The 23889-nt window shown below is 39.7% G+C and overlaps 2 protein-coding genes across 3 annotated transcripts in view; one reads left to right on the forward strand and one right to left on the reverse strand.

The window, feature by feature from the left end:
• osbpl1a (oxysterol binding protein-like 1A) overlaps positions 1-13519 on the forward strand; it is a 78864-nt gene extending 65345 nt beyond the window's left edge. Inside the window, exons 24-29 of one of the 2 annotated variants that reach the window (XM_041791518.1) lie at positions 5547-5673; positions 5950-6063; positions 7889-8012; positions 8087-8177; positions 10262-10282; positions 12679-13519. In XM_041791518.1, the coding sequence (XP_041647452.1) occupies positions 5547-5673; positions 5950-6063; positions 7889-8012; positions 8087-8177; positions 10262-10282; positions 12679-12781 (580 nt within the window). In that variant the 3' untranslated portion in view covers positions 12782-13519. The remainder of the gene's footprint in view (positions 1-5546; positions 5674-5949; positions 6064-7888; positions 8013-8086; positions 8178-10261; positions 10283-12678) is intronic. The other variant, XM_041791519.1, reaches the window with a different exon arrangement.
• A 1876-nt stretch (positions 13520-15395) lies between these two features.
• The window catches only part of LOC121511722 (laminin subunit alpha-3-like), a 33675-nt gene continuing 25181 nt past the window's right edge, over positions 15396-23889 (reverse strand). The window contains exons 28-36 of the mRNA XM_041790486.1: positions 23691-23832; positions 23493-23611; positions 22352-22532; positions 22098-22247; positions 21851-22010; positions 18962-19089; positions 18775-18868; positions 18596-18709; positions 15396-16120 (exon numbers count right to left, since the gene is read on the reverse strand). Coding sequence (XP_041646420.1) covers positions 15975-16120; positions 18596-18709; positions 18775-18868; positions 18962-19089; positions 21851-22010; positions 22098-22247; positions 22352-22532; positions 23493-23611; positions 23691-23832 — 1234 coding nt within the window. The 3' untranslated portion in view covers positions 15396-15974. The remainder of the gene's footprint in view (positions 16121-18595; positions 18710-18774; positions 18869-18961; positions 19090-21850; positions 22011-22097; positions 22248-22351; positions 22533-23492; positions 23612-23690; positions 23833-23889) is intronic.

Below are 23889 nucleotides of genomic sequence, written 5' to 3' on the forward strand. Positions count from 1 at the left end.
TTTTGCCACCTGTAACTTGTTTTTTTGCCACTTTTCACCCATGTTTACTGCTTTAAGCCCATTTTTGCCAATTCTTTTTGTCACTTTTCTCCCCTTTTTGACACTTTTATCCTACTTTTAAATAAAATGCATTATTATTGCCACTTATTTCCCAGTGTTTGCTGCTTTTTGACAACTTTTGCCACCTTTAGCTTATTTTAATTGCCAGTTTTCACCACTTAGATTGTGGCTCTTGCAAATGTATTTTTCAACAATTTGGCTCTTAGCCTGAGCAGGGTTGAGTAACACTGGTCTAGTTGGAGGACTTCTGGTACTATGCTTCCTAGGAAGTCAAAGCATGCTGCTCAGACAACCGGGGAGCGTCATTTAGAGATGATGTAAATTTATTTTTCCATCAGTGGTTAAATCTTAGATGAGTGTTCCTGATAAAAAGAATTTCTTACAGGACCTAAACACATATTTATGAACTACTCTGAAGTTCTTTTAGCAGCATTCAAGGGACACTGCAGTAAAACAAACAAACAGAAAAACATGTTTAAGCCTCGTGTCTACAGCTCTGAATGGCTCACCGTCTTATAGTGGGACACAACTGTGGACAAAGGGTTCAGAGTTATTAAATTAAAATTAAATATCCCAAACATCTGAACAAAATTCTCAACCAGTAAAAGATGATAATCAGAGCAAGTCACATTATTGGAAAATCATACAGAATAGTTCAAGCTGTGCTTGGGTAAACGTTCACAATCTAACACAGAGAGATGCTCCCAGTTTTTCTGATGGTGAGATGATGAGTCAGCACAGAGAGCTGAAACCTGAGGCTGGACACACAATACAGGATTTTAAGACCAATTTGAGGCCAGATTTTCCACTCATGACAGTCTTGGGGGTGTATCCTGAGAGGCCAGTTGCAAACCATTATTTGTCTGAATAATCCTCAAGTGTGTGGTGTCATAGTTTTTCTGCTCATAGCGTCATAGCCCCTCTTTACCTCAAATCATAAATATCAGACGTGTTTAGTGTTTATTATTCTAGATCGTAATCGCGCCGACAAATACCCACAACAACCAATGACAGTGAGCAGACCAGATGGCGTCACCAGCTGATGTATCATACTGCCGCTGCTCACAAACATAAACACAACTTTACCCTCATTCCAGCCAGGGTTTTGACCTGATTCTTTTCCTTGTTTTATGATATTTTCTTCAACTGTAACACACACCGGGACAGCTTATTGTGGAGGGAAAAGCTGAGGACACTGATCATTAGAACTGTTCTGATTCCAATACCAGTATTAAAAATACGTCTGATACTGCTTAAAATGTAGGTGTTGGTATCAGCGAGTACACGAGTTCCTGCACCAATCTGATACCGTTTGGTTTAACTTTATGTTTTGCTTCATTTAGCCATACTAAATAATATCGCTTTAAACTGGAAATCAATTCTTCTTCGCTGCTGGAAAACACTGCATGTGCGGGATACCATTTTTAGAGCACTGAAGAAGAACCAAAGGACCCACTGCAGCAGCAAAGAGTGGTGGCAACGTGACGCTTTCCTCTGTGATCGTTAAAATGCCTTCCAGACTGGCGCTGTCGTACACGACAAGAAGTGACAGTTTATCAAAAGTAAAATAACCTTTGAACCATAAACAGCTGTCTCTTACTCGTTTATCTTTTTTAAGCTAACCGTTGCACCCATAGATATCTATAGAACACTAGATAGGTCAGCACGCAGTAGCAGCCCGCTAGGCGACATGCCTACGTGGCGGCCATCTTGGCGGGGACGGCGCTCTCATTAAAGGCAATGCATGTACATTGAAAATAAATCAGAACTCGCTCATTTCTCAACCGATTTTCATGCGGTTTGCTTTATTGTCAACGTCAAAACATTTGCTATCACAGAACATTACAAAAACGGAAAAGGGCTTTCTACCAATGTAGCCTACAGTTATAGTTATTTTACTCTTTAGGTCCAGAGGTCTGGGAATCTTTTATGTTCAGCCATTATATATTTATAAATGTATATACATAGATATATAGTTGTATGTATAAAAATAGAAAGATAAAGATATACATATATAGAAAATATGTTTTTAGATCAAAAGATTTAATTGTAAAGGTAATCAAATAATCATTAATATTAATTTATTTGTCTCTCTCCCCCTCCTTATCTCTCTCTCACTCTGTCTCTCTATATATATATGTTTATAGAAACAAACACACTCTGTGGAGACAGAATAGAATAGAGTTTATTGCTATTTGTACAAGTTAGAAACAGGTACACTGAAATTGTGCGTGTCACTGAGTAAATAGTAACACTTTACTTCACCTTGGACTTCTGTAACATATGTAACTCTATATATATATATATATACTATAATTATAATGTATATAACTTAAATAACTATTACTAGTAGTAGTGGTAGTACACCAACTACTTGTGCTGATACTGGCACTGCTACTACAACTGCTAATACTATTACAAATGCTGATACTACTTCTATGACTCTAACGGCTATTTATACTACTACTGCTGCTTGTACTTTTAGTACTACTACTACTGCTTGTACAACTATACTACAGCTAATATTAATTGTCTGGTATTTGGCTGTCAAGCTGCTAGCTCGCGTTAGTGTTTTGCTAGTAGCCAAGTAGTTACTGAAGCTCTTAACAAGATTTAATAATGAATAAAGAGCCAAAAATTATTTTTACCTATGAAAGGTTATTCCCAGTTTCCTTGTTTCAACTATACGGCGTAGTGTGCAACCGTATGCAGCACAATGTGCAGGCGTCCTTGTTGTTTTAGTTTTCGTTCCATCTACAACCACTGAATGCCCCGACACTTTACCCCCACTAGCTTAGCCTCGCCATAGGCACGCAGCTCAAAGGGGCGTGTCATATCTACTTATTCATATCTATGGTTGCATCTTCCCATTGATGCCTTTGAATCCCTTCATTTTCAGTGAGCCTGGAACTCTTGTGACTTTTGGGGACTTGAATGATTAAATCCACACCAGTAAACCCCATACTGAACATCTTTTTATCCATTTTAATCGAATTATGACCACTTACTACCGCCAGCTTGAATGCTATCCGCCATATTGTTTACCCATTGTGAGGGTCTGTCAGCCAATAGCAGGCTGTTCCGTAATCACGTCATGCTGCCTGAATAGAGCATAAAGGAGAGAGAGATAGAGACAGCCTGTGCTGCAGCCCCCTGTATTATTGTTATTTTAATATTTAGCAGTAAAACTCAATAATCAGCAGAAAAACAACTTTAGGGTCGCAGAGGTGCTGTACATTATGATTCCATTGTTGAGTCATGTTTTGAGTCAAATTTAGGTCTAAAAGAATTTGCTAGTCTGCACAGTCAGTCCAGAAAGTTTAAACTGGTATCGGATCAGTACTTGGTATCGGCCAATACCAAACACCTTGGTATCAAATTCGGGAAGGAAAAATTGGTATCGGAGCATCCCTACTGATCATCATCCATATTTTTCTTGTGAAGTTACGTGATCACACGAGAAACTTTGAAATCCCGTGTGTTGGGAATCTTCACTGTGAGGTCGTTGGCAGGAGCAGGGTCTCCAGCGGTCTGACAGTCTGGCTTAGTCGTCTAGTTTGGGCACTCCGAGGATTTAAGATGTAAAATCTTTTGAATTTGTCCTTTGTCTGTGGTCTCCTGTGGTTTTAAAATAGTTTCTGATTTTAAAATCGTCCAGTGTGTGGCCAACCTGTGTTTATAAAAGTTTAACACCTGGTCTCAGTCAGAGCCAACACACCTGACTCTGAACTGATTGATTCCCACTCCCTCACAGTCATGGTCGTCCCTCACTGACTCATCATAAATGTAGGGATGTTGCTGTCAGAGCTCAACAAACTTCTCCTCTGCCTCATAGTTTCATCTCGCAGCACCAACTTCATCTCCCTTCTTTCTCTTTACCATTTGGTTCGTTTACACCTGTGACGGCTGAGTGTAAAGAGCTCTGTGCTCTCATTGGTCAGCGCCACTGACAAATACGAGCAGGATTAAAATCAAACATGCTAGACCAGGGATGTCAGACTCACTCACAGCAGGGGCTGAATTCTGAATTTGGCTCTAACCTGAGGGCCTAACTGGGTCAAAGTTTCCCATCAACAGTCGAGCTCATCTTCCCTGTTAACAAATTATAGGAAAAAACATAACACTGATGGTAAATGATTTTAAGATGAAAAAAGTCAAAAGTTAAAATCATGATTTTTAACAAGTTAAAGTACTAAATAAAATTCAAAATGATGAGTTTAAAAGGTCAAAATATGAGATAAAATTCAAAACCATGAGTTTAAAAGGTCAAAAGATGACATAAAATTCAAAACCATAAGTTTAAAAGGTCAAAAGATGAGATTTAAAAACATCAAAATTTTGAATTAAAATGGTCCATATTTGGGATTAAAGGTTATACTTAGGGGTTGAAAAGGTCAAGATATGAGAAAAAAATTCTAAATCAAGAGTTTAGAAGGTGAAAATATAAGATAAAATTCAAAGTCATGAGTTTAAACGGTGAAAATATTAGAAACAATTCAAAATCAAGAGTTTTAGAAGTCAAAATATGAGATAAAATTTAAAATACTGAGTTATAAAGGACAAAGATGAGATAAAAATGTAAGATTTTAAATTGAAAAGGTTAATATTTGGGATTAAAATTCAAAATTAGGAGTTGAAAATGTCAAAATGTAAGATGAAATTTAAATTCATGAATTAAAACGTCAAAATATGACTTAAAAATTAAAATTGTGAATCTCTATGTTCAAAATATGAGATAAAAGTCAAAATTATTATTTGAAAAGTTCAAAATATGATATAAAAGTTCAAACAAAAACTTTAAGTCATAATTGTGAAATGCAAGTTAAAAAGTAAAAAATGAAAACACAAATGTCTTTTCCCGCATTCCTGACTTTTTGTCAAATTATTTTAAACGCATTACTCTTTCTAATTCTTATGACTTAATAATTTCAATCGTCAAGGTTAAGTTTACATTATTATACTGGACGAAATCTGCAGACCTCATGGGCCATCGTGGGCCAGTTATAATAAGAATATGATATGATCTGGTGGGCCAGGTGCAACTGTGCCACGGGCCGGATTTGCCCCCTGGCCTTGAGTTTGACACCCCTGCTAGAATTTCTGTCGGGAAGTCGGGATTGCTTATATTCAGTAATATGTTATTCAATGCACCCTAACTGGAATGAGCACACAAGTCTAGCATATCTGAGATAACTATAGGACAGAAATGATGAAGAGGTGGTTCCTAAGAGAGAACAGCTAATAAATCAGAATACATGAATGTAAACAGATGGATAACAGTAAAGGTGTAAAACAGTATGCTCAGACACCTTTGAGTCTGATTTTTCCATCTGTGCGTGTTTGTTTTACCCGTATTTTCAGACATCTGACTTATACTCGGAGGTCATTTTCATCTTTTAAGCATAAACAGGAGACTTCTCTCTATGCTGTGAATAAAATCCTAATGTGGTCTTTGTTCCTGAGGTTGTTTTTTGTATTTTCCCCAGCAAAAAGAAGCTGTGCGCTCTCTACGGGAAGTGGACCGAGTGTTTGTATGTCATCGACCCTGCTGCATTCGAAGCACACAAGAAAAATGATAAGAAAGGAGCCGAGGAGAAGAAGAGCAGCAAAGCGGTAAGAAGACACAGCAGGGAGCAATACCTGTTTGTGACTGTTTATGCAAAGAAATTCAGTATGATTTTAAATTTCAGCAATTTGGACACCAAATAAAAAAAATGATACAGAGAAGTAGACAGCATTGACTCCCAGATGACGGCTTGATGCAAAAAAGAAAGGGAGCAAGTTTTCATATGACTATGGCATCATAACAAAACACTTTAGCCATCTGAACAGAGGAAGCAGTGTACATTTCTTTGGTTTCTGATATATTTTGTCATGTTTTGTGTGAAGGGCTGCAGCGAAGGCCAGGACGACGTTCCCTCTCCGGCCGCTGACACGGTTGAGTTAATTCCCGGCAGCCAGCTGCTGTGGAGGATCGCACCCAGACCGCCAAACTCTGCACAGGTCTGCCTGATCCCTGAACATTATTTCTTTCATGTTTAAATGTCAGGAGCCCTGGCACAGATCTGAGCACACTTGATCCCAAAATACAGTTCGTTCTATCAGTGTGAGCACAAGCCTGCTGTAGTGGTGCACGCAGGATGTTTGAGGGGCAAGGGTGAAAAATGGTAGAAAGGGCCCCTGATGTATGCAGGGGGTCAAATTTTAACATGAAATAGTTACAAAACCTGGCTAACTATTATTATGATAATTATTTCATAATTGATTAATAATTTACTTATAATTTACTCTGTAAAAACACGAGGAACTATGGGCTATTTAGCCATGATTTCACAAAGATGCATGAAGGAGGGTGTAGTAAAAAATACACTGTATCCTCCTGAGACCCAAGCTGTTGTCTGTAAAGCATCTTTAGTTTTTTCCCACTTATTTTTAATAAGTTTTAAACTGAGAGAGCAACAGACTTCAAAGCATATTTCACCCATAATTTCTACACAAATTACAAAAACATTCCATCAAAAATCAGTGAAACATTATAGAAACTATCCAATTCAATAACCCTAAACATTCAGACGAACTCCTTTAAATTTAGAATGTTTAAATGTTATTCAAGACAATTTCAAAGATATTTCCCCCAAAAATTTCCAAGCAAATTAATAAATTCAACCAAATTTCCATAGAAAATCATTGAAAAATTAAAAAAAATATCTCAAACATCTGAACAAATTTACTCAAATTACCAGTGATATAAAAAAACAAGGAAAGTTATTGGCAGTTTTCCCAAATTTTCAATGCAGATTCCAACCAAAATTTCAAACCATTTTGCCAAAAAAGCCACATAAATTCCAAAAAATTTCCATGGAAAATCATTGGAAGACCTGAAAAAATATCCCAAACATCCTAACAAATTTACTCAAATTACAGAGAAGTAAAAAATATATCTATTTAATAAATAAAGGGAACTTTTTCAGGCAGATTTCACAAAATTTTAATGCAAATTTGACCATTAATTTTAAACCAATTTGCCAAAAAATTCAAATAAATTCCAACAAATTCCATAGAAATTTATGGAAAATTCTCATGCAAGAATTCTCAGCAAGAACATTTCAAGGGCAACCCTTTATTTCAGGAAAATCCCTGAAAATTTCAAAGCAATTTACTTAAACTTTTATGGAAATTTCAGCCAAATATCTCAAAGTTTCTAATATCAGAATTAAACTCTGTTGTAGGAAAGCCCAGTTGTAATGTCCTATTATGTACATACAGGGTCTCAGGAGGTTAAACCAAGGAAATGCACTTAATTGCATTTTGTCCCCTGTTGGACATGTTTGGACAAAACCTAAGAAGAAACCCAGCCCACTGGACGGGTAGCATGGAGGGCAATTTATCATGTAATGTCCATTTAAAAAGAGCCATTGAGGGTCACATTTTGTCCACGCTTTAGGGGTGTCAGAGAGGGCACATCATGTCCAGTAAGAGGTGGTCTTGGGCGTGGTTTAAGTACGTTTTGGTATGGTTCATGGGAGATTTGAATGCAACTGTGGCAAATAAACAGTACATGTCAGCAATAGAGAAAAATCTAAATGCCCCCTACCTCTTACATAAAACTGCTGTACCTGTGCAGCACAGGTCCATTTGATCCTCTGAGCTGCATGGTAAAAAAAATATGTAGGAAGAGGGTTGTTTTAGGCGTCTGAAAAGTGAATAAAATATCCATCATAGTGGGATGGACTCCGTTGCCTGAGTAGTGGCCTTGTCTCTTCAATCCTACCTGAGGTAAAAGTGTCCCAGATGTTAAGACGTTAATACTGAGTCTGTTTAACTGCAGATGTACAGCTTCACATCGTTTGCGATGCAGCTGAACGAGCTGCACCAGGAGATGGAGGGAGAGATTCCTCAGACCGACTGCAGGCTCAGACCGGACATAAGAGCCATGGAGAACGGGGACATTGGTAAGAAGTGATGCAAGCACACGAAGGATGGAGAAATAAATCTCCACTGAAACGTTCTTTTTTTGTTCAATCAGACCTGGCCAGTGAGGAGAAGAAGAGGCTGGAGGAAAAACAAAGAACTGCTCGCAAAAACCGCTCCAAGAACGACGAAGAGTGGAAGACGAGGTAACACTCATCGTCTTGACAAAAACAACCTTTATCAGCTAAAATTGGCCTGTATAATAAAGCTTTTTGTGACAACATTTCAAGCCAACATATTCCTCCTTAAACTACTGAGCAAGAGCATGTTTGAGAGACTCATTCAGCGATGGAAAAAGGCCAGAACAGCTGCTCTGCTTTGTTTTTAAAGAATAACTAGACACTCAGACCCTGTCTTTTAGCTGAAGTGATGCATACGGGTATTTAGTAGAGTTGTTGAATAATTCATGTCTGACTAGACATTTAGGGAACCAAGTTTCAAATCTTACATTTTAGATAAGAACTATGCATAGTGACTGCCCCCCTACAGGTTAAAATGGGGCTACTGCTACCGAATTTTCCTGCTGGCTGAGCTGGTACCACCTGACATCATCAACAGTTAAGAACCAAGTCAGACGGTTGTGTATGTTTAATAAATTTATTGTAGTCAGCTACTTCATGTAAATGTATTCTAAGGCCCGGTTCAGACCAAAGACTCATGACGCTACCAGACGATTTTTGACAGATTTATTGTTCACTAACTTTAGAATAAAATCTCTTTAAAGTGAGTGACATGAGAGTCGTTGCCATGGAAACGATGTATCGTTTCCTTCAATCACAGCAGTGTAAACTGTGAGGTGTTGAGTGCGTCGCAGAGTGGAACGTTGCAAGCACTTGCAAGTTTCAGCTCCCCTCATCGTGAATCTTTGGTCTGAGCTGGGCTTAAAGGTGTAAAATATTTAAAGATGTTATAAAGACATTTTTGAAATTCCAGTTTTTTTGCAGCCAAACTTCAGGGATTTAGTTTACCTTCAAGTATAAAGTAGGGCTGTCAAAAGATTAAACCTTTGTATTGCGATTAATCTCAGAATATCTGTAGTTAGTGGTTATTAATTGCATCCTTTTTTGTCAAATTTTAAAATTTCACTTTTTTACATTGAAAATGTTTTTTGTGTCATGTTTTAATAACATGGCACAAATGAAACAATTCCCATGTATCATGTAACACTGTGTGCATCCTGCTTATATTGGCAGCTACAAAACATGAGCATTTTGAACCCCCCCCATATAAACATTCCTGTCTCCTCCATCAGCTCTGCAAAAGATAGATGTAATCATCTGATTTCATAGCATGACTTTGTCTAACAAAACTGGAGTTTATAGCCTCTAAAAACAAGTTTATATATATAAAGCAAGCTGAATGGTAGGCAGCATCATCAGATGGTCTGACTCAAGCTGCAACAGCTCAGTTCAGACTGCTGCAACGTTCTGAAACTGCCCCAATGTGTCCCAAATCTTTTCTCCATACTCAGCTTAAGAGTAATTGACTCCTGTTTAGATACGGACCTTTTAAAGGTAGGTAGGATTATGAAATGAACTTAGCCACAGAGAAAGGACCTTTTTATGGATATTAATGGGCAATAAGTGAACAGTAAAAAGGTAATTATTTGATAACACAACGCTGAGATGACTTCTGACCTGTCCGCTAGGTTCTCTGTGAGTTTTTAAAGTGAAATGTGACGTTAAGGAGCAACGGTCGACTGATTTACATCGCTGTAGCTGCAGGGAGACTTTGACAGGGCTTAAGCAAAGTGTGCTGCAAGGAACAAGAAAGCAGGAGATTAATCAATAAAAGTATAGTGCACTAACTAGTGACTTTTATTAACCATGATTAATTTATTTAATCTTGACCACCCCTGTATAAATCCAGTGTTCTTTTCCTGGGCTTTAAAGTTGCTGTATTAGCAGCTGTAACCAGAGCCTGACTAGCCTTTCCTTGTCTTTAGGTGGCAGCTGCAGAGCTTTCATCATTAAAAACATGCCATCAGTCATCATAGAAGAAAAATACATGCATGCAATATTTCTGAACATTGTGAGCACAAATGATGTCTCAGCTATGCTTTAATTTTCATAAACCCTGTTAACAGTTATCACTGTGGCTTGAACTCCATCCATGAATCTCCTGCTGTATTTTCATCATTTCTTCCTCTAATGTTTCACTGTGAAATGCTCCAGCTAAATCCTCATTTTGTCTTCATGTGTTTGTTTTTCTGTTCCGTCTTCTCGTTCAGGAGTCCGGCCCTCGGCCCGAGGTCAGAGCTGTGTGTGGTGTGCTTGTGTGTGCTGTAGTTTTTCATCCTCTAGATCCAAACCTAACCTCCGTCACCGTGTCTTCAGTCTGTTTTTAGACATGATAGTCACTAAGATCACTGTAACACCACCAGTCCTCTCACATACATCCCTTTCCCTCCCTGCTTAATGCTGTAAAGGTAAACGTTTCAAGCCCAGACAAAAAATTAGCAATGTTTCTGCAAACTGAAGTGATGATCATGCCTGACCCCCCCCCCATAACACCTTCTCTGATTAGACTGAGTTCTGATTGGTGATGGGTGGATGAGACTGAAGTCTGACGCTTGTTTTACTTGACTGAAATGAGCTGTTTCATTTTAAGGTGGCAGTGCTCCAATTAAAGGTAAATCATGTCTATGAGAAAGTCTGCTTGCACTGATTACTCATTAGTTTACACCTAGTCCCCCATCACGACAAAGTGAAAACAGAATTTTAGATTTTTTTGCAAATGTATTAAAAAAAAAAACTAAAATATCACATTGTAAGTATTCAGACCCTTTATTCAGTTTTTAGTTTACAGCCCCATGTCTCTTTCAATATGACGCAACAAAGTTTTGCACACCTACATTTGGGGATTTTCTACCACTCTTCTTTACAAATCCTTGTCTTGGCTGTGTGCGTAGAGTCACTGTCGTGTTGGAAGGTGAACCCTCACCCCAGTCCAAGGTTCTGAGTGATGTGGAACAGGTTTTCACTGAGGATATCACTGTACTTTGCTCCATTCAGCTTTCCATCAACCCTGACCAGAATCCCACTCACTCCTGCTGAGAAACACCTCCACAGCATGATGCTGCCACCACCATGCTTCACTGTTGGAATGGTACTAGGCAGTGCCTGGTTTCCTACAGACATAATGATAATAACAGTAAAAAATAACAATAATAATGATAATAATAATAATGTAATTTAGAATGAGACTAAACTTTTTTTTTGTAATATTTTTATTGACATCTTCATGATAATAATCATCATTACCCATTAGCCCACCCACCAAAAAAAATTAAAAACACACACAGAAATACACACTCCTGACTGATGAGGTGGGGTACATATATAAGAGTAAAATTCATCATGACTCTCTTGTCAAAGTACCTATTATTCCATCCATGTTGATCCTGTTAAACCCAGTCATTCACATTAGCAAGCAATAGAAGAAAGCTGTATAACACAATCAATGCAAATGCATCTAAGATGATTCCAGATGTTGCAAAAGGGGACCCCATGTTTCATCCCATTTGAGTTGGCTCTTAAAATTGTTATTTCACTATGTGAATAAATGAAACCAGTTCATTCAACCAGTTTCTGAAGCATGGTGGAGTTGGTGTCTGTTTAATATCTGTTTCGTCAGACCAGAGAATCTTATTTCGAACAGTCTGAGAGTTCAGAGGCTATTTTGTAAAATCCAATCAGGCTTTCATGTGTTTTTCTCTGAGGACAGTCTTTTGTCTAGCCACTCTGCTAAAGCCCAGATCAGTGGAGGGCTGCAGAGATGGTTATCCTTCTGGAACTTTGTCCCATCTCCACACAGGATCTCTGGAGCTCAGTCAGAGTGACCACAGGTTCGTGGCCTCCTCTCTTACTAAGACCCTTCTCCTTCAACTGCTCAGTTTAGTCGGGTGATCAGCTCTTGGAAGAGTCCTGGTTGGTTCAAACTTCTTCCATGTGAGGATTATGGAGGCCATTGTGTTCTTGGGAAACTTCAGAGCAGCAGAAATGTTTTTAGCCTTCCCCAGATCTGTGCCTGTCAACAATCCTGTCTCTGAGCTCTGCAGGCATTTCCTATGACTGATATCAAAGGATATCCATCTCTGAGGTCTTGTATAGAGAGGAGTGTGTTTTTCTAAATCACATCCAATCAGTTTAATTTAGCACAGGTAGACTCCAGTCAAGGTGTAGAAACATCTCAGCAAAGATCAGAGAAATGGAGGATCCTGAGCTACATTTACAAGGTTGTTGAAAACACTCTAAATACTTACATTTCAGTTTTAGATTTGTAAAAATTTGCAAAAATTTCTAAAATTCTGTTTTCACTTCATCATGATGGGGTAGTAAGTGTAGATTACTGAAAATAAAAATTAATTTAAATGACTGTAGCATCAGGCTGCCGCGTAGCTAAATTGAAATCATGAGGGGTGTCTGAAAAATTTTTGAATGAACTGTAAGTGTGGTGCACCTGTAGGAGGTGGCAATTCACACTGCAGCCCCTTGAGTTTGCCTCGTCTAGCCAAAAGCCACACCGTTAAATATTTTTCAGCACAAATAGAAAAAGCTTCACGAGTCTTCATCCATCCTTCATCTCTTTAAATCTTTTCTTAAGTTGGAGTTGCCTCTGATTGCTTTATCTCTGTCCTGATTCCAGGTGGTTCCAGCAGGGCCAGAATCCCCACACCAGTACCCAGGACTGGATCTTCTCTGGAGGATACTGGGACAGAAAATACAGCATGCTGCCCGACATTTACTGACGGACGTTAAACCGCTCTGATGAACGTTTTTTTTTTTTTTTTTTGCTTGTTTTTTTAAGGAAAAACTACGATATGCAAACACGCGTGGCCTTATACAACTTTATTATGGTAAACTACAAAGAAACGTCATCAATAACGATCAATATTTATCTGTTATAAAGGATAAAGCAGTTCTCTAATGCTGTGAATGTGGGGTTTTGACCTACGGTGAGACCGGATTATTTCTGTGTTTGGACTTTAACTCTGTGGTTCGTGATTTTAACGCCCTCCTGTCTACTTTTAATCACATTTTTAAGATTTGTGTCTGTATATAAATGTATAATTTACATCTATTCATCCATCAGTGACCTACGCAGCATGTCGGCGACATTTCCAAACTCTACATTGAGTTACAGAGAATAATTCTGTCTTTTTTTCTTTATTTTGAAATGTTTCCATTTTTTGCTCTTTAAAGGAAAACTACAGAAAGAAAAATTTATTTTCTATAACAATGTTACACCTTTAAGATGAACTGTTACTTCTTTGTCAGTTGTGTTCATTATTTCATAAAGCACACAGAAAAGTGGAGCTCCTAAAGCAAAATCACAAATGTGTTTTAAAAATCTGTCAGACAGATGATTGTGGATAAAAAGGTCATTTAATAAGGAAGTTATTGAATTTTGAGGCGTTTTGCCTCCGTTTAAACATTAAAAGTGTTTTGTTTGGCACTGAAATTAAACACTTTTATGTTTTTGTGTACATTTTTATCTTTTATGTGGAGTTTTCTCAGAGTGCAGGACCAAGTTCAGAGAAATCTGACAATAAAGAGAGGAGATCGAACATTTCTGGCACAAACTGACGTCTATGGAGTTGTTTCTTTTTTTTAACTGAAAGAGAAAGTCTTTTCTGTTAGTCTCAGGGATGACGGATGAAAATGTCCTGATGCAACCAGTGTTCATTTGGCAGTAATATTTACTTTAGTCGGGGTGTTTCTTCTCTTTGAACTACTTTTAATCAAAACTGTTAAATTAATATGAAGGCATTAATGCACTTTCAATACTTTCATTGACTTCCAATATGCTGATGGTGTACTGATATATCTTTTACGCACATCCAAAAGTCCAGCTCTAACATTTAAGACCGAACTTACACCAGAGGACTTTGCTATAAGACTTTAAAAGACTGGCACCTGGTTAATCAGTATTCCTGGCAACCATTACACCATAAAGATAAAAGAACACACCAAGCAACTCAGAGAAAAGGTTGATAAAAAGTATAAGTCAGGGGATGGATACAAAAACATTTACAAGGCTTTGAACATCCTCCAGAGTTCAGTTAAACCCATCATGAAGAAATGAAGGAATATATCACATGTAAATCTGCCTAGATCAGGCCGTCCTCACAAACTGAGTGAGCGTGCGAGAAGGACACTAGTGAGAGAGGCAACCAAGACACCTGTGACTACTAAGGAGTTCCAAGCTTCAACAGCTGAGATGGGAGAGACTCTGCAGACAACAACTGTTGGCCGGGTTCTTCACCAGTCAAAGCTTTATGGCAGAGTGGCAAAGAGAAAGACACTGTTGAAGAAAACTCAGATTCAGTCTGGACTAGAGACATGTGGGAGACTCCAGGGGCAAGTGGAAAAGAGTTCTTTGGTCTGATGAGACAAAAATGGAGCTTTTTGACCATCAGACAAGACGCCAAACACACCATCCCCACTGTGAAGCATGGTGGTGGCAGCATCATGCTGTAGGGATGCTTCTCAGCAGTTGGCCCTGGAAGGCTTTTAAAGGTAGAGGGTAAAATTAATGCAGCAAAATATAGGACAATCTTATTCAGTCTGCAAGAGAACTATGGGTTGGGAGAAGATTAATTTTCCAGTAAAACAATGAGCCGAAGCATACAGAGAAAGCTGCACAGAAATGCTTTAAAGACAACCAGGGGAATGTCCTGGAGTGGCCAAATCAAAGCCCAGACCTCAATCCACTAGGAATTGTGGGCTGTTCAGTCCTGACTCCATGCAACCTGACAGCTTGAGCAGTTTTGCAAAGAAGAATGGAGTAAAATTAGTGTCCTGATGTTTGAGCCTGACTGAGGCGTATCCACACAGACTCAGTGCTGTGATTGCAGCCAAAGGTGACTCTACTAAATACTGACTTTAAAGGGGCGAGTATTTATGAAGTCACTGTTTTGTTTTGTTTTTAATAATAATATTCTTTTGACATTACTTTGTGAAAAATCTTTGTAAAAAGCTCAGGTTTGTCTGCAGTGTTGGCCATCAAAAACAAAACATTGTCCAGCAATGGGAGTCTAGGATTTTTTACATTTATTTCAATGATAATAGGTTTCTTCATGTGTACTGAAGCACAGGATGTCATGCTTTCAGATCAGATAAGGAGAGATAAAGTTTGAGCAAATGTTTCAGTGGCTGAGTAAGAAGAAGAGGAATGGAGGTGTGTGGATTAAAATGACCTTTCATTTACATTTTAATAAAAGGAAGTGAAAATAAACCTCTCATGGTTATCCACGTAGGAAGAATGAGAAGAAAGGCTCATGGAGAGGAAAAGATGAAAAGAAAATGTAGTAAAAGCTCTCACACTGATAATTCATATGATCATTTTACACGTTCTGTTTATTGACTTTTTCCAGGGTTCAAATTGCCTGGTTGTTTTCAAGGCTTTTTGGTGTGTTATTAGAAGATAAGTCAGACATATTGAACAGTAATCTTTAAAAATCAGACCACAGTCTGAAGCATTCTCATTCAGTGTTTCTTTCATCATATTTTCAGGATTTTCAAGCCCACAGAAAACTACAGCCTCTTAAAAACAACAGAAAAGGTGATTCATCTGTCCTTGATCAACCATAGATGAAGTCACATCTGAAACATAAGGTAAAATACGCCCTCTCCTGGTCAGGAGCAGATTAGCAGGCTCTGAACAGACTCCAGGTGGACTGTGTCACATCTCCATGGCATGATGGGATATAAGTCACATTCATTAAGGCAGCAATCCAAAAACAAAAAATAACCCAGAGGGTTATTGGATGAATCCTCTGTCACGTTCATCACTGGCCAATCAGGGCACAGAAACATACGACGACAACTCTGCTGAGAAGCAAAACACAACACATGATCTGGACAGACTATCCAGGTTTCTTCTCTGTCAGTGGAGCCAGCTGGTAAACCAGAAAAAGACTGTCCATCTTTGACATTCCTTTATTGTGGCGGGCATCCTTTTACATTAACTGGATGAACCATACTGGACCCTTTCTCTAGTGAAACAGGAAGTCCGTTCAGCTTAACGTTTCTCAAACAGCCAACAAACGGTGACGGCACGGAGAGCTCATGTTCGTCGGTCGTTCCTAAACAGAGGCAGACATAGACACTGTCAGGTACATTTACAAGACATTCTCATGTCAGACTAACATTTCCAATTATTCCTGAACTAATCGTGCACATTTTTGCTAACATTTGCTTTGTGTAGGTAAATTTGACACCTTATGAAAACACACCACATAAACAGAACTGTGCAGAACTTTCAGGCATGTTTGGGCCCAAAATTGAGGCTGAAGTCAGACGTAGATGCGGCGAGCACAGCGCCTGAGGGCGGCATTGTTCGTCCACATCTTAAGGGCACAGTAAGGCATAAATGTGGAGATTGAGCAGCCTAGGGTATTGTCAGGGATGGCAGTAGGGTTACCACCAGATCCTGGTCATGCCCAGGATGTCCCAAGGCCTTGAAAAACCATCAGCAGTCTCCAGGCATATCACCAGGAGGGGAAAAGGCCCAGAAAAAGAGATGCTGTTGAGCTTGTCCATGCAGTGTAGCTGCCCCCAGGTTGTGGCATGTTTGGCCCTGTGATGAATCCTTAGTGCCCTATGACTAAAGCTTATGCATGACTGTATTATGTTTCTACAAGGACATGTTAACCCTTAGAGTTCTCAGCTATTTTAACCATCGTGTTGCCCTGCACTTATTGTCTTAAACAGCTTGCTCAGGACAACCTGGGCTTTAAGAATCTGTGTGCTGCAGTAATGTCACTTGAATTTAAAAAAAATATGGGACTTTAAAGACAAAAGGAAACAATGAAACAGAAAATAAACTCAAAGATTTTTGGGGGGTTAAAATGAGTTGGGTTTTTGTTTTTGCAGAAATTTGTTCTCCCATCTCTTTGGGACCAAAGAATTTAAAAAAATGATTCTATGACAAAAAGTCTTCAAAATATTCTCATTTTTACAAAAAATATTCCCTCTGCTTTTGGGAATTAGAGTTTAAGCAGTTCTAGTCTTCAGTGACTCTGAGGGACACGTCACGGCCTCTCTGTGTCTATTTCTCTGTATCATGAGTCATTCAGACTTAAATTTATAAGTCCTGTTCAGCAAAGCATGACATCGGACCAGCTTTCCATTGGTTGTCACAGCCCAGTTGCATTGCATTCTGGGATACAAATACAATATGGCGGTGGGCTAACCAGCTAACTGCTTACCTGACACACCTGTGATACACAGCATTTGGGAAAAGGGCAGAGCTTTTAAAAAAACTTGGAGGGTGATTGGAAGAACGTTCTGTCTGTCACATCTTTAAGGGCCAATCAGAGCAACAAAACATGTGACGTAGCTGTGACTGCGTGCGCAGCTACCGAGGAATAACGTGAACCATGGCAACTTTAGACCTGTCAGTACATGACTTTTGTTGTTTTTGAAAAGAAAACAACTCACTGCTGTTCGTTGTTCTTTTTCTAACGAAGAAATGTAGTCAAGTTCTGCTAAACTGGTGCTTTAGCAGCATCCACGCTAATGACTTCTGCCATAATTGCACCGGCCTCTTGTTGCTGCTTGCTTATGTCACAGCTCCGCCGCGCCCAGAAGTACTGCCCCTCATTGCTGATTGGTCCTGTCACTTTCTAACCGAGCCCAAACAGTTCAGACGGGAGCTTTGCAAGATGGATTCGCCAGTGAGAAACAAGGAAACGGGCGTATGGATTTTAAAATTGATAAAAAGACGTCCAATATCAGAGTTACTGGTGTGGATTTCATCTTTAAAGACCCTGGAAAGTCAGCCAAGTTCCAGGATTGCTAGAAAACGTTCTGTAGGAGCTACGAAGGCTTGGAGAAGGAAGGCAGATAAGAAAGCTTTCAGAAGAAAAAACAAGCAACTGCCAACCATTTATGTTTCAAAAGTTACTAAGTAATTTACAAACGGTGTTCCCGCAGCACGTATCCATGCTGTAGGTTAACCACATTTCTGTAGTTGTAAGGAGAAAGATTTAAAGAAAAATTGAAATCAATAAAATGACCACCCAAGTTAACCAAAGAATGCAGAACTGTAAGCATTTATTCAAAAACGTGAGGTTTCAAGCTTGAATTTGCCTGTGACTTTTCTATCACTTGATGTTTGTCTCCTAAGGCTTAAGGCTCATTTTTGTTGAGATAAGAAAGGGAAATGAAGTACAAAAGGTTCCTAAAAAGTTAAAATATTACAAGAGAAGGTCACTGAATCAGCTAATGACAAATGTATTGATAAGGGAAATGTCTTTGATTTATTATTTTGTTGTTTTTTGGGATAATATAATCCCAGTAATTAGTAGAAACATTCTGGTATTACCTGACATGTGTGCAGAAATAGCTAAACATTAACGTTCAGGTTTAACTGCTAATGAGAGAAATACTAATGAAGGTCTACCAATCTGAATAGCCCTATAATAACATTGACCCCTAAGTCTGTAGACGTGACAGTAGCATTTATAGTCTATTTCTACAATTATAGGGAGAATAAAAGAGTCTTCAGTCTGTTCAGAGGTTATTCTTCAATCTGATGTGTTTTTTTATATATGTACCTCCAATATAAAGAGTTCCAGGTGTTTTTGAGCTCCAGGTGGACATAAAGGGAACTTTTGTCCGCTCAGACTTTGAGTCAACCTCCAGTTTCATCTCTTCCTTTTGTCTGGAAACTGAAACAAGATAACAGGTTTTTATCATCAAATTCAAGATAATGCAGGAAAAAGATTTTTCTTACCTGTAATCAGGTGAAAGTTATTGTCACAGAGGTTTTCAGGAGGAATCACAGACAGGCTCACAGCGTTAACGCCGTCTTTTACCCCAAAAACAACCTGCAGAGGAAACATGAAGAGTCACTAAACATCAGAGGATGCAGACAAAACACTTGAAAATAAAAGTTCTCCCTTTTAGTGTGAAAGTTTCACCTTCTCCTCCATGAGGAACACGCCAAAGCTGGACTTGTGACTCAGGGCATAGAAGAGGAGACCTGTGAGGCGTTCAGGCCGCAGCTCAAAGCTCAGGACAAACTGAGAGCTGAGAGAGAGGAACTGATCTGAAACAGAAACATTTACTCCGTTAATGACATTATTGTTCTCATACGTGAGGGGAGATTGTGGAAATCACTGGACTCAGTTTTGAAACTTCACCACGGCTTTTTTACAACCTCAGGTAGCTTCGGACCACAAGATTTTCTTAGGTTTTCGTCATCACCCCGAATGTGGCAACTGAGCCTGCCGCTCTCTTGCATCCTTGAGGGATGACGTTAAATTCAGCCGACTGTGTTGTAGTTCAATATAGCATGACATTATCAATTTATGAACATTATCTTTATGAACAAAACCTGCAAGTTTCATAAACTTTTATTGGACACAGATCTCATTCTATGAAATGATCCAAAAACCCACTGAAAAATCCCATAGACTCGCTGCCAAGGGAACCCAAGGGATGCTAACTTCTGGGTTTTGCAAACAAAATAATGTCACGACTGCACCACTCTGTAGATCAGCATCAAGACACTAGTCACTGACGTCAGATCAGGGTGTTAAACGAGACAGAAGATTCAAAGAAAAACTCTGACATGCCACTCTAGTTGAATCGTGGCCATGAGTCATCCCAACTACAAGAACGTTTGATGTTTGACCCAATCAGGTCAAAATCTGGCGATAGTGGTGGACTCTGATTGGGCCTTTAGAAAGTGTTCTGGAGTTTGTCTGCAACCTTTAGAAATCAATCAATAAATAAAACATCTAATACTGAGTGTCTCAGTGTCTCAAATGCACAGGATGTCAGAGCCTGTGATCTGGGGTATTTTGGTTTCACTTAGATCAGAGGTGGAGCCTCATTGTCCATCTTAATATACAACGAAGACTTTAGGTCAGGTAGGAGCATGCCAGACATGCCGGTTTGGCACTTTCCCATGTCAACTTTGGTCTCTACTGCTCTGGTCTCCTGAAGTCCATCCTCTAGACCAGTGGTTTTCAAACTTTTTTTCACCCAAGGCACACCTAAGGTTAAGCCAAAATCTCAAGGTACACCATATTTTAATTGATACAAAACAGACTTTTTAAATAATGTTACAGTCAAGGTGGCCTATAAGGGGAGATAAAGAGGAGCGCTTTCTGGGGACCAGCCAACTGGGGATCATGGAGATGGCAAAAGTTGGTAAAAGGTGGCAAAAATTGGTTAAAAGTGATGAAAAAACATGGCAAAATTTGGCAAAAAGTGAAAGAGAAAAAATGGCCAAACCATGGGTTGAAATTGGCAAAAACTTGTTGAAAGTGTCAAAATAGAGGCAAAAATGGGTTACAAGTGGCCTGAAAGGATTAAATGTTGCAAAAAAAAGTGGTAAAAATGGTTTTGAAGTGATGAAAAGGGTAGAATAGGGCAAAAAAAGTGGTAAAACAAAGGCAAAAGTGGGCAGAAAATGAACAAAAAGGTGGCATAAATGGGTTAAATGTAGTAAAAAGTTCCAAATAAGTGGCAGAAATGGGTCAAAATTAGTAATAAGAAATGCTTAAAATGCTGAAAGAAGCAGCAAAATGGTTTAAGTTTTCAAAACAAGTGGCAAAATGGGTAGAAAAAAATAGTTAACTTGGTTAAAAATAGCATAAATTAATCATTTAAACACCAGTTTCAACCCAATAATAGCTTGCTATACTTTTCAGCTCTTAATGAGGCAACTGTTAGCCAGGATGCTAGCAACAATGCTACTGATCCAACACACATACACTGATATCATCAGTAATCTCAACTGGGGAGGTCCCATTCTCTGGGGGTTTTCAGGGGTCCAGCCAGATCTATGGGTAGGCCTGGTTACAGTACTTGCCATAAAGTTGTAATAACATATAGTACAAATTCCCATGGCACACCTTGACTTGCCTCAAGGCACACTAGTGTGCCTGGCCACACCATTTGATAACCACTGCTCTAGACCCATGCCCCATCTCTCCAGGTATCTTCCCAGCTGACCCCTCCACGATGCATGCAGCCACCCACAAGGTCTGGTCCAACCCACCAGGTCCATGACACCCAGTATGTAGTAAGCTGGATCAGGTCTGGAAAAGTGTGCCAGGTGCTGCTCTAGTATCTATCAGCTGACCCTTACCATCCAACCTGCTGCTCTGGCCATCAGCATCAGACACACGGTCTGATGCTGATGGCCCAAAAATGAGCCATAGACAAGCTGTCACAAAAGAGTTCAGCCAGGGTTTCTGGCCATCATCCAGGCCTGACAAGAGTATAGTAAGATCGGGAGAACCATGGACCTAAAGACTCTGACTTCAGTCCAAACGCTCAGATACCGTACACGACTTGTCCAGCAAATCCATCCCTCCGTGCCAAAGGCCAAGTCTGTGATTGACCTCAACCTCACAGTCAGTGGATCTATGGATTACGCTGCCAGGGAAGGTGAAGTGCTCCACAACTTCCTTGCTCTTATCATTCACACGCACATACTCCATGGCAGCATCCAAGGCATTGGATCTATATTTTGGCCCAGGAAACGTGCATTCCCAATGCTTCAGCTTCCTCACTCGGCAAGGAAAGAGCCACAAGGACATCTACAGTATCCACAAGGATCATGGCATCATCAACAAAGTCCAGGTCTGGAGAAGGTAGGGGCTAAGATGCACTCCTGCCTCACCCCAGAATCAACTAGGAAGAAGTCAGAGGTGGGGCCACCACATTTGACAGCCCTCTCTGGACCAGGATATAGGCTAGACATAAACTAAACTGTACCCACACAGCTCCAGAATCCTCCAGATGGAACCTAGAGGGATTAAGACACAGTAGGATGTATGAAAGGATAAAAAAACCTTTGACAATGTGCCCTCCACCGAAGTACGCCCCCATCTCTGTGAGCCCGTCAGAGCATGGTAAAATTATATGTCTCCCCTCGGGCTCCTCAACGACTACCTCGTTCATTTTAAAATCCCGAACGCAGCCGATGACGCTGTTCATGGGAATGCTGTGACCCTGAGGGAGGAGGAGACGACACAAGAGAAGATTTTACCACTCTAATGTGCCGAAAATCTAAATAAGTGATGTAGATTTGGTTCAGACCTTTGTGGTTCTTCCCTCTGGATCTCCTCCCAGAGAAACCGGGTTCATCAGGTCTAAGGATGATCCCTCATTGTTGGAAAGATGCCCATCAGTCACACGGATGCCATCAACCAGGAGGTGGAAAGAGCTCCTCTCCACACTGAACTCCACCTTGAAAAACAAACTTTAATGTCTATTCTTGTAGAGGAGATTCATTCCAGTGCTGCTTTTAGCATTCTGGGTTGATTTTGGTGTCCCAACATTCATGAACTTACTTGGTGCCAGTCTCCATCGTTGCTCTTCTGCTTGTGGTGGATAATCCGGTCATATCCAAGGGACATCTTAATCTTTCCATTTGCAACGTACAGAGCCAGCAGAGGGATGACTCCTCTCCCTGCCACGTGGAGGATCAGACCTTTGGATGATCTGGTCTTAATGTGAAGAGAGAAGTGAGGCCTGGGCAGAAGGAAAAGATACACTCCTGATCAAAATTTAAAGACCAGTCAAAAAATTTCAAGAATTTACATTTTGCACTATTGGATCTTAAGAAGGTTCTAAGTAGAGCTTCGAAATGCAAAAAGAAGAAATAGGAGTGAGACAAAAAACATTTGAGTAACCAATTTATTGAAAACAACAATTAAAGTGAAATAGGCTGTTCATCAGCTGATCAAAAGTTTAAGACCACAGCTTAAAAAAACGAAAACCTCCTCAAAACAGAAATAAAAGGTTCATAAAAGGACTCAGTAATGAGGAGCTCCACCGTTCTTGTTGATCACTTCAAAAATTCATGTCGGCATGCTTGATGCAAGTGTTTCCAGGAGGCTAGTGGGAACGTTGCTCCAAGCGGTGAAGATGAAGGGCATCCACTGTCTGGAACTGACGTCCATTTTTGTAAACTTCCATTACAATCAATCCCCAAATGTTCTCAATTGGATTTAGATCAGGGGAACACGCAGGATGGTGCAAAAGATTGATGTTATTCCATCAGGAGGTCATGACAGTGTGAATACCTGACAGAAAATGACACTGAATCCACATGTTTGCACAGATTTTGGCTTTTAAAGGCTGTGGTCTTAAACTTTTGATCAGCTGATGAACAGCCTATTTCAGTTTAGGTGTTTTTTTTTTTCAATAAATTGCTTACTTCATGTTTTTTGTCTCACTTCTATTTCACTTGCATCTTTGAAGCTCTACTTGGAACCTTCATAAGATCCAACAGTGAAAATGCAAATTTTTGCAGTTTTTCAACTGGTCTTTAAATTTTGATCAGGAGTGTTTCTATCATTCATTTGGAGAAATAGGATTTTATATGCCATCATTCCCATGACGAGGGCTATCAAGCAAATCACAGCTTCTCAGAACAACACAGACGAAACAGAACAATGTGCAATATTCTTCAGATCTGACTAGATTTGCCTGTAATTGAGGTCTTCTTGTGGCAGGTTGTAGCTGACCCAGCTGTTGTCCTGAAGGAGCTGATACTCAGCCAGCTGTGGAGACAGAGGTCTGCACCGACGGCCTGCAGGAGCCTGAATCTGACAGCAGAGACACACATTAGTGTTTTACTGTAAAAGGAGCAGGGGGATTATAATGAAGTTGCAGAATTACACTCACAGGTCTGTGTTCCTGCGGCCTTTTTGGCCTGTGCTCCGGTAAAGGAAGTAAGTCTGGAGGATGAAGATCACATCGGCCTAAGACGGCGTCTTCAGAGAGAGGGAACGAGCTCAGATCAGCAGGAATACAACCCCACTCAGGCCTGGAAGACATTTATAAAACACAAGCTCATGCTTTGTAGGAATGCTGGATAAACATC

Source organism: Cheilinus undulatus, linkage group 7, assembly GCF_018320785.1.
Source record: "Cheilinus undulatus linkage group 7, ASM1832078v1, whole genome shotgun sequence".
In the NCBI taxonomy this organism is placed as follows: Eukaryota; Metazoa; Chordata; class Actinopteri; order Labriformes; family Labridae; genus Cheilinus; species Cheilinus undulatus.